The sequence below is a fragment of the Ascidia mentula genome, chromosome 5 (genome assembly GCF_947561715.1).
Source record: "Ascidia mentula chromosome 5, kaAscMent1.1, whole genome shotgun sequence".
NCBI classification, from domain to species: Eukaryota; Metazoa; Chordata; class Ascidiacea; order Phlebobranchia; family Ascidiidae; genus Ascidia; species Ascidia mentula.
In genome coordinates, this window is record NC_138570.1 from 1494004 (window position 1) to 1503776 (window position 9773).

The 9773-nt window shown below is 36.4% G+C and overlaps 1 protein-coding gene across 1 annotated transcript; it reads right to left on the bottom strand.

Annotated features, from left to right (window-relative positions):
* Positions 1-546: 546 nt before the first annotated feature.
* LOC145901603 (vacuolar protein sorting-associated protein 41 homolog) lies at positions 547-9246 on the bottom strand. Its single transcript, XM_082989342.1, has 24 exons — positions 9108-9246; positions 8778-8879; positions 8634-8717; positions 8427-8567; positions 7783-7968; positions 7171-7335; positions 7029-7089; positions 6760-6867; positions 6357-6509; positions 5725-5891; positions 5250-5360; positions 4878-5003; positions 4467-4594; positions 4150-4258; positions 3922-3999; positions 3578-3628; positions 3399-3514; positions 3131-3207; positions 2758-2898; positions 2430-2551; positions 1954-2068; positions 1835-1882; positions 1133-1230; positions 547-754 (listed from the first exon to the last, which is right to left on the bottom strand). The coding sequence occupies exons 1-24, from the start codon at positions 9135-9137 to the stop codon at positions 710-712; spliced, it is 2562 nt and encodes an 853-aa protein (XP_082845468.1). The 5' UTR covers positions 9138-9246; the 3' UTR covers positions 547-709.
* Positions 9247-9773: the final 527 nt, after the last annotated feature.

Below are 9773 nucleotides of genomic sequence, written 5' to 3' on the forward strand. Positions count from 1 at the left end.
AAACCTTTTTTCACTAAAAAATCAGAAAAATGGCGGCTATGTTGTTTCAACCGTTGTGAAAGTAGATGTCGGTCGCGAAAACATTTGCTTCTGTTATTTGAATAACTCCTCAAATAAAAGTCAAAATGGGCATTGCTGACCGCAGCATAGATTGCAACTTGCGAACATTTCTGCTGATAACGTTCACCTTATCATACACCCGGGTTCAAACTGATAAACAAATTGGAATGTGGTGACGTGACTTTCGCACGTCCCAAACTTAACGACAAAAACTTACAAACAATTCGGTAGTTTCGTGTCCATGCATCGTGTTTACATGTAGAAGCAAAAACATTTAGAGTTTTGCGGTTAATCTAGGTTACTTTAGTGAATGTTGCCGTGCCAGTGGAACTATGGCTTGCTCATACAAATAACGCATTTCAATAGGTGTGTTTACTTAAGTCGAAGACGGAGACTCGCCGAAATGAGCACAAGGTATTTACTTAACGATCCTAAATAACCTCATTACACCTGAGTGTCATGCTACGCTTCAGGCATAGTATTTTTCAGGTGTATTATTATTGCACACAAGTAGGTACAACGCATAACAAAAAATCAATCTAATCAAGAAATACTAGGAACAAAACATTGCAATGGAAAAAACGTTGATTAGTGATAGCAAGTGCAATGTAATCGATGTACGTTGGAATTTGTTCGTCACCATATTACGTCACTGCCGGTGACGTACTTTCCCCTTGCACACACTGCAAGTGCCCTGGAAACAAATTTCATGTAAGTCCACAGTCAAGCTGTGTGTTAAACATTGTGTTAAATTCATCTGACGTCAATTCAACAATGTAGGTATGTTGGTGTAGTAGTATTTTCCATGTTGCAATGCAAAGTCAAGCGCTGAATGCAGTCGTTTTAACATGGGGAATTACATGAAATTTACCAAGGTTTCAATTTTAACAAAGAAATATAGGCTATACAAAAATAACATTCATTTAATTGAATGTAACATTTAACATTATACAAAATCGGTTAAAAGGCCGGACTTCCAAAAATTACATAAATGTGTACGTTTATTCTAATTTATGTTTTATTTAATTTTTCGACAGAAGTATACGGTCTAATAAACACAATAAAATCATACCTGATTTTGTGAAGGCAGACAATCATCATGAAAAGAATGTTGACATAGAAAACATACGATAACTGGAGGATCGGTGGGATGACGAGAAGCTGTAGAACCTAAAGATCAAGTCGAAATAATATCAGCTTGTTGAGGAATGACAAATCCCGAACTCTATGGTTTATGGTTACGCATTGTTTGCAATGTGCTGAACACATTCCAGAAACTAATTTTATATTCTGGCCGACATAAAATGGTTTGAGATAGCAAATTACTAGAAAGCATGTAGCAGCCCTGTTCGAAACAAACATTAGGACATTTCCAATAAACCGCATTTTAAGCTTTTGTTCATAACAGGTTTGAACAGGTCGAGATGTAAAGACAATATACACAGAAGCAATAAAGCGGTCAGTTGTGACGTAACTTTACGCGCGAGTAGCTTGGGAAGGGCTGTAACTATCCAAGCGTTAACAATGAAACCAGAATATGGAACGCTTAAAAGTGAGTCTTGTCCTATATTTTAGTGTGGCTTCGCGACCACACGCAAAAAAAACGTTCTGATTAAACATGGTTAACAAAATTTAATCCCATTTCGTGATTCCTTGAATGGATTTACTTTCAAGCCTCGAAAAATAGCTTAAGATATGAAAATGATCAACCGGCAGTTTTCTGCATTTGCTTAAATTGTGTTTACACTGACAAGTTAGCTTTTTATACATATACCTGTTTTGTTGACGAGGTTTCTGCCGCAAGCATCACAGATTCGTTCTTCTAAACAAAAAATCCCAATTTGTTATACAAGTATAAAGAGCTTGTTTACCGGTGAAATTTCTGATACTTACCGTCAATTTTAATTGGTTTCGTGGTGAGTTTAAGTTGTTTCCTCATCAAGGTGAGAACATCAGACGATAAAACTTTCTTGCATTCGAACCACAGAGCGGTTTGCATCGAATAATCCTGGAAAATCGGAAATGTTAACATTGTACTAAGATTTTAAACCAGGGATGTTGAAAAGAGGCGAAAACATTTAATGTAGCTTGAGATTGTGCGTTTGAAATTGTGCCAAATATATCTTGCCATGTTTGAATTACGCTGTGGGCTTAGAGATTTGGTCAAAACTTTAATAAAACGCTGTAAATAGTTTAGACACTCCTGGGGACGATATTGACAGCACAAATTATTTGTATGAATTTGTTATTGAAACCGCACATTTCAAACGCAACTTTGTGAACATAACAATTATCAAGTATTATAGTTACTTCTATTGGTTAAATTCAAACTGTTGATAGGGAGGAATACACTTGAATCTGACGATTACTTGTAATATTTTAACGAGAGCGTTCCTCAATCCTGGAATTTCCATCCCTGTTGGAATCTTCCTGATGAGGATAATCGGATCAACATGAGTCCCAATGTTTTCAAGCAATCCACGGATGAACTCTTAAAATATGTTCTCGAATCAGGGAAACTACCGGCAGGTTATTCTACACTCAGATTAGAATCACAACTCAGGACAGATTCAAGAAATTCTACAAGAATGCCAGCGCTTGGATTTAACAAGTTGAACTGTAAGCTTTGTCCAAGACTTTTGTCAAAACAGGCGGAATTCAGAAAACGTTGCATGTATGGGCACAAATGCTGCATACCAGGCTTGTGTATCGATCTATCGATGAGCTCGTCCCAGAGACTGGAATCGTTTTGTTCTTTGCAAAATTCGACAGCTCTCGATACGTCATCTTCGTGTTCGGTGATGAGTGACAACGCGCGCGACGCGTTTCCCATTCGACCTGGGATTTATGAACAATATGTAAACGCAAGAAAGGAAAAACATCACTGTCCACACAAATACAAACGTATATTTTTGGGCCAAGTTACAGCAAGATTTTGCAACGTTGGACGAAAATACGCGTGTAAATTGTCGGTTGGGCTTAGACAAACGCCCAGTGACGTGTTTTTATCCATCTGTTTAATCGAGGCATTTTTTTTACAGTCCAGGGCAATGTGAATATTAACGCTCACCGAGTAGAAACACAGATTCTTCAAAATATTCGCGTTCCTCACAAATCTTCAATGATTCTTCCAAATTAATGTAGTTGCTGAATAAAAACAAAATTATAGAATTGTTTTCAATCGTAGATTTATTTTAGGTAAAAAAAACTTTACATGTGAAAGCACAATAAAAAAGATTTCAATTTAAGCGAAAGTAGTTTCTTTAATGAAAGTGCCCCACAAAGTCCTAAATACAATGGCAACGAAAGTGAAAGCAACTGTCAAGTTGTAAATTCACCTCGACTTTAAAAATGGAAGCAACTTTTTTCTATCAAACTCGGCGTATAGTCGGATTTGTAGAGAATGATAATCTCCACCCAGATGGGAGTCACGCAGGAACAACGCGTGGAGGTACTGTGACGTCATAAAAGCAGTGGGTTTACTTTGAGTTTCAAGTTTCTCCGGGGTTCAACTCACCTTATGGAGATGGTTGGGTCTGTCTTTCAGTTCGGCAACCACCTGATCAACCTAAAACACAAATGGCAATTGTGAGGAACACGGCAAGACCCATGATGCACAATAGGACCTTGTTTCAGGACCATATTAAGCAAGGGGTACGTTTTTATTGGTTTTGAGATGTAGTGGGCAGACAGAGATGGGGTTGTGGTACCAATCTTGCTTAAGTAACTTTGTACAAGTGGTTAAGCTACGAGAAATCTATCCACAATACGTCATAAGGCAAACCGGAATTCCACCATGCTTACACCAGGATAGGGTCAGAATTTAGCGAATGTTTAGCAATAGGAATAAATATCATTTACCGGAACATATTCCATGTGATCCAGCAACAGTTCAACTGCTTCTTCCTTGTTGAATTGCATCAGGGGCAAAACATTTTCCTGCAAAATACAAGCAAATGCTTTACTAACCCTTTTATTTTACTTGTTTATTATAAAGTGCAGTAACTAAAAGCATTAAACACTGTAAGCCACTTACAATATGAATGCATGATCATGACATTTTTGATAATTCAGATTTTTATAACTTACCTGTAGTGCTTTGTAAAGATTATGCTTTCTGATCAGGTTGATGGAAGCAGGATGCTGAAGTCGGAGATAGATTGATAAAGCTCGATCAAAACGTTGGTCGGCCACATATCTGCAAGAAACAGGGTGAAACAATATGATTGTTGCAATTACATTACCCTAAGATTATGTTAAATCACCACAGGCATATAGTTAACCAAACAAATACAAATCAGGCATTAAATGTTTTCAAATTTTTCCTTAAATCTTCTTCTAATTTAGGATATTTAACTTAACAACTTTTTAGCCATTATTATTATTTTTTATAAAACACCGCTTACAGCTTGGCGAGGGCATCTTGAAGTATCAGATTCTTTGTATCTCGATCGAGATGTTTCAAAACTTTCATAGTCATGGACTGAATGTTGTACAGATTGCTCGGCCATCTGCCCAGAAGATCAGCAAAACCCTACAATAAATAGGGAATCTTAAGGTAGATATTTCTTATAAACAGTCAAATTTATGATGAAAAACGATGGATATCTACTGAGGTGCAGTTATATTAACAATATGGCACCAATTATTTTGCATAGCATCAGCCTACATTACACCAGTCATTGTGAAAATAATTGCAACCATTACAAGCAACAGCATAAGAAAAACCAGTGTAACATACATTTGTTTAGGTTTTCAATGACATAGTCATGATAAGAATTGAAATCAGTAACTTAGAAGCAAAATTCCATTCTTACATGGTGATCGTGTTTGAGAAAATGATTGAGGACTTTTTCATAACAGCCTGGCGACAAGTGATGATCTCCCAGAGGTAAATATGGGGATATTATCGAAAGCTTTCCATTGTCCGCAAATCTCTCCACCTGGTCAAAAAACATCGGTATAAAACTTTTTAATTTTTTCTTTATACATTTTTAACTAATGGTGGCTGAACACCAACATTCTTGTGAATATTAAATTGGTTATCTGTGTAATGCTGAAAATATGAATCAAGGAAACAGTATAGTTTTGTTTACTGCATAGTTTCTGTTACTTTTTGAATTGATTGTCTTTATATCTATGAGCGTTTTTTATTTACAACAGTTATAAAGAGAGGGACAGGAGCTTACAATATCTTCCCACAGTGGCACTTGGTTTCCAAGGATTTCCTGACAATTTTCTGCTGCTTCCATGAAATCACCAACACTCAGTAGATATGAAAGATAAGTCACACCAACGTCCTGTGGGAAGATACAGGATTTCCTTTGAAACATTTCTTCAAACAATGGCTTCAGTTTTGTGAAATGAATTTTCAATTTTGGAAGTACCCACACTTTACATATTAGATAACCATAGCAATTTCATACCAGCAAAAATACTAATGAGACAAATTAGGTTGAAACAGTGCCATGGCCTACAGCTCACTGTAAAAACATTATCAGCTCCATTGCTTGTGCAAAAAAAATAGTTGCAGACAAAATCAACAATTGTTAAATGCCCAACACATGTTGTTCCATCTACACACAAGGGTGCTTATCTTATAGAGTTTGTCATCGAAATAAAAGAAATCCATTTGTTTAAAGCCTAGGTGTACAAGAGCCATACCATGTATGTATGTTTCTTCAGGCGTTTTCCATACTGTTTCACCGCCTCAAGTGCTTCCTTGTGATGGTTAATTTGCAGGAGCCAAGTGATTCTGTCATCTTCATCTCTTTGCTTTACGATGACAATGTCTTTTGGAGAAACGACGTAGAGTTCATTTCCATCAAACGCTGAAAACATTTTATCACATTGTGGTGGGGAAACCTCGAGTAACGGAAGAGAAACTGTTAAATATATGACAGGTGGGCTAGTGTGTCACATTAGTAGCAGTGTTTACACCACAGTTAATGAACTTAAACTAAAAGGGTGAGCCAATGGGCCGAATGCATGGACAAAAATGTTTAAACCTTAGTTTATGAAGAAATAACCTGTTTACAACAACTGGAATGCAAAAAAAACACACATAAACTTCAGCATGAACAGTGTTCTTGACGGACACTAATCTCTATGCCGGAATAAATGACTTAACAGAGTTTCCCCTTGACTAATGTATCACAATGTGGATAAATCCAGTATTGTGTAATACTTCAACCTGACTGCATGGCACACTATTAAAATGAAGCAAATTTGAGTCTTACTAAAAGCTCAAGAACTGATAGCAGCTACATATAATTCACATGCTTATGACAACTTACCAAGACTGTAATCGTTGCAGCGAAAACTCTGAAATCCTCTTATAGACAGTGCATCGCGGGACATCTCCACAAAACCATCTTTGTTTTTGCGATCCAGCTCCAGTATACGAAGCTCCGGCCTCTGAGACATTTTGTCTCGATTCTGAGTTTCACCTTGGCAAAAAATAAATGTTTGTCAAAATAGCAAGAACTTTATAAAACTCGCCTAAAAGGGTTGGCACCAAACTGCACTGAGACAACCATGAGGGTTGACAGTGGCCATCTGATTGCATCTCACAGAATTTACAAAACTATAACTGTTTGTGTGTACTTCTATTTATGTTAAGATTAAATCTACAGCAATTATTATTTGAAAAGTGGCAGTGAGGTGGATAAACTCAGTCCCGTGTGTTTATTTATGTACCTGGAGTTTCTTTTATCTCTTCTTTGGGAACAATAAAAGCCAGCGTAACAATCTGATCGCCAAGAGGAGCGATTCCACAACATGCAAAGTCTGTTTTCAGCTGATGAGCTGGAATTTAAAGGCAAAGTTTTTTATTCCTAGATCGAACAGCAACAGTTCATATACATTCTTGCAACAGCTATCCACCTACACTATTTGTTGTGATAAGACTGTGTCTTTGCTAGTTTAAATTGTTTTCTAGATGTTGTTTATTTCAATCAAATACTTACTGATAACGCAGTACTTTGATGACTCCCGGTCTCTACCAGGTTTTTGACGTATTTCACAAACCTAAAGAACAACTCATTTACTCAACATTTCTTTCTTCAAATTTAAAAAAAAGGTTATGCAGATCTTTAAGGAAATACCTACCTTGATGTCATTAAACCAACCAACAAGCAAAGTGTTGTCATCCTTCCATGTTATATGAGCGGGATATATTTCAGGACGGACAAGATTACTTGAACTTCCGCCTGCATCCGACCTGGGAATGTGAGTTATTCTGCGGCCCTGTTTCGTGTCGTAAACTTTCACACCCTGCACATGATAAGAAATGCCTGTTGATGATTTGATATCATCTGAAGCTTTCGCATTCAACAAATTAACATCTATATATCCATAAAGCAATGACGTACAATAACAGGCAACAAAAAGTGTTTTGCTACGTTATCAACGCCAAAATAAAAAAACATCACAACCGCACAAGAAATCATAACATGTTGTATTAGTTTAATTCACACCCTGCACACGATATGAAATGAATATTTGTCAAATGTTTAAAATTGTCCAAGATTTTAAGATTCAAAAACCCAATACCCACATATCCATAAAACAGTGATGTATGACAAATGACATAAATAGTGTTTGCTACCTTATCAAAGCCAAAATGACAAACCATCACAATTGCACGAAAAGAATTATATGTTGTATTTGTATAAATGCTAAACAATCAGAACAAAAATTGCAATGTTGTAAAAATCCTACCAAGTCATTAGCCCAAGCAATCAAAGTCGTTCTCCATTTGATGTTTCTTATTAAACCTTCTCCACTGTGCAATTGTGATTGTTGTGTGCGACGCAGCCAACCCCTCTCACTTAAAATTAATCTGTCCGTTCCAAAAACAATCTGCTTCGATGAGCTCTTCGTGTAGTTTGGTTCCAAAGCAACAGACTGTACCAAAAAAATTTGGTTTTTAATAAAATGGTAACACCTGACCAAGATCATTCACTCTTTGTATTGTTACCAAAAACCTTAAGTAACACAATTATCCACCTACTAAACTTTATCAATTTTATCAGCTTTTTAATGGAAATTACTTTTTTTTAACTTATTTGTTTGCATCAACAAGAGTAAAACTAAACAATAGAATGTTGAATAAAAAACTTTTAATAATTAGCATATAGCCTTTTTTCTACATGTGGTACATTGATAATTTGGTACTTTTTGTGTTAATGCTGCAACTGTAGTCTGGTCAAAATGTAAGTAGTAAAATATTTACTTTAAATGGGTTAAAAACAATATGATGAAGTATCACTTTCCTAACTTCACAGCCAAAACCAATACTGAGTGCAAATTTAACTTAGGCACAAAGGCTCAAGTAACTTTTACTTAGCACTCAACAAACTTACTTTTACAGGTTTATCGACTGTGATTAACTGATTGTATTCATCGGAATAAAGACCAGAAACACAAATGACCCCATCGTCTGAGCAACTTGCAATATAATCACCAGTTTCATCCAGAGCTATGCCGGTTACTGTTGTGCTGTGCTGGAATAAGTGTAGAAAAGGTTTACTTTAAAAGATCAAAGTTATTTAAATAAGGAAAAAACTTACTGATGCCATCTGTTTGATAGTTATGTTGTTTCCCTGGTGGTCCAGAATATGAATTGTTCCCCAGTGGGTTCCAAGTGCCACAAACTATGACGATAATTATCACAAATTTATCAATATATCAAAACACACACTTAAATGGATCACCTTTCCATGTAGGGCAATGCATGATGCGGCATCTTTCTTCAATATTTCAAGAAGATCATTTCCCATTCGGTCATATTTTAATTGAGGTTCCTCCAAGTCGTCCTGTGAAATATTGACAGAATGCAGTAATGCCGAAGCACAATGTCATGTTTTAGGAGTTTTTAATACTGGGAAAATCAATTGCTTAAAAGACAATGCCCTTTATTTGTACGCTAACAGCCAAATTGTATGTAACTTGTAATGCCCTGACCCAATAAATGAACCAAATACAAAAAAATCTTGTACTACTTATATGACAAACGAGGTATTTATGCTACCATGTTCACATACCTCTGATTCTTCGCTACTACTTGACGCCATCTTCTTTCTCCGACAAAACTTCCAGAATCAAAATAACCATCTAACTAAACTAAAAGACTTTCACCATGGTATACCTAGCATACATTCAAGTCATGGAGGTTCTAAATCATTTTGTTGTTGTGGAACAAGCAATAACGTATACGAGCTACGTACCGGAACGGAATTTTACTTTCTGTTTCTTTTCTTTGACAACTCTATATAATTGTATTAACGAAATTAGAATGAAAACTCAAGCACCTTTTCTAAATATCGTGGTTCTTTATGAAGGGATTTTAAAGATCTGCTTATTTGCCATCATCGGATTTACAAACCGAAAAAGGGGAAAATCCCTACTCAATATATTTTGTGAACACCAACAACGAGTGCACATTTTTGAGCGAAAAGTAAATAATTGCTGAACGTAAGGCCGGGTCCACACTCACGCCGCACACCGGCGTATAATGAAACAAACAAAGAATCCGCCGGCGCAAAGCGTGAGTGTGGACCCGGCCTAAGCGATCATCCAAACCAACGTCACTTTGTTGATTTCACAACTCCAGATAGACTGGTTGTATAAAATACCCCAATAACTTTGAATATGATATATTCCAGCAAAATCCGGCAAAGTTGCCGATTTTTTTTTAATTTCACCTTTCG

Excerpts from the sequence above, each read along its gene's own strand:
- LOC145901603 (XM_082989342.1), bottom strand. The coding sequence starts at position 9,137 with ATGGCGTCAAGTAGTAGCGAAGAATCAGAG. Across the intron at positions 7,969-8,426 it reads CAGTCGATAAACCTGTAAAA|TCTGTTGCTTTGGAACCAAA; the intron begins GTAAGTTTGTTG and ends TTTTTGGTACAG. Across the intron at positions 4,000-4,149 it reads ATCTTTACAAAGCACTACAG|GAAAATGTTTTGCCCCTGAT; the intron begins GTAAGTTATAAA and ends TGTATTTTGCAG.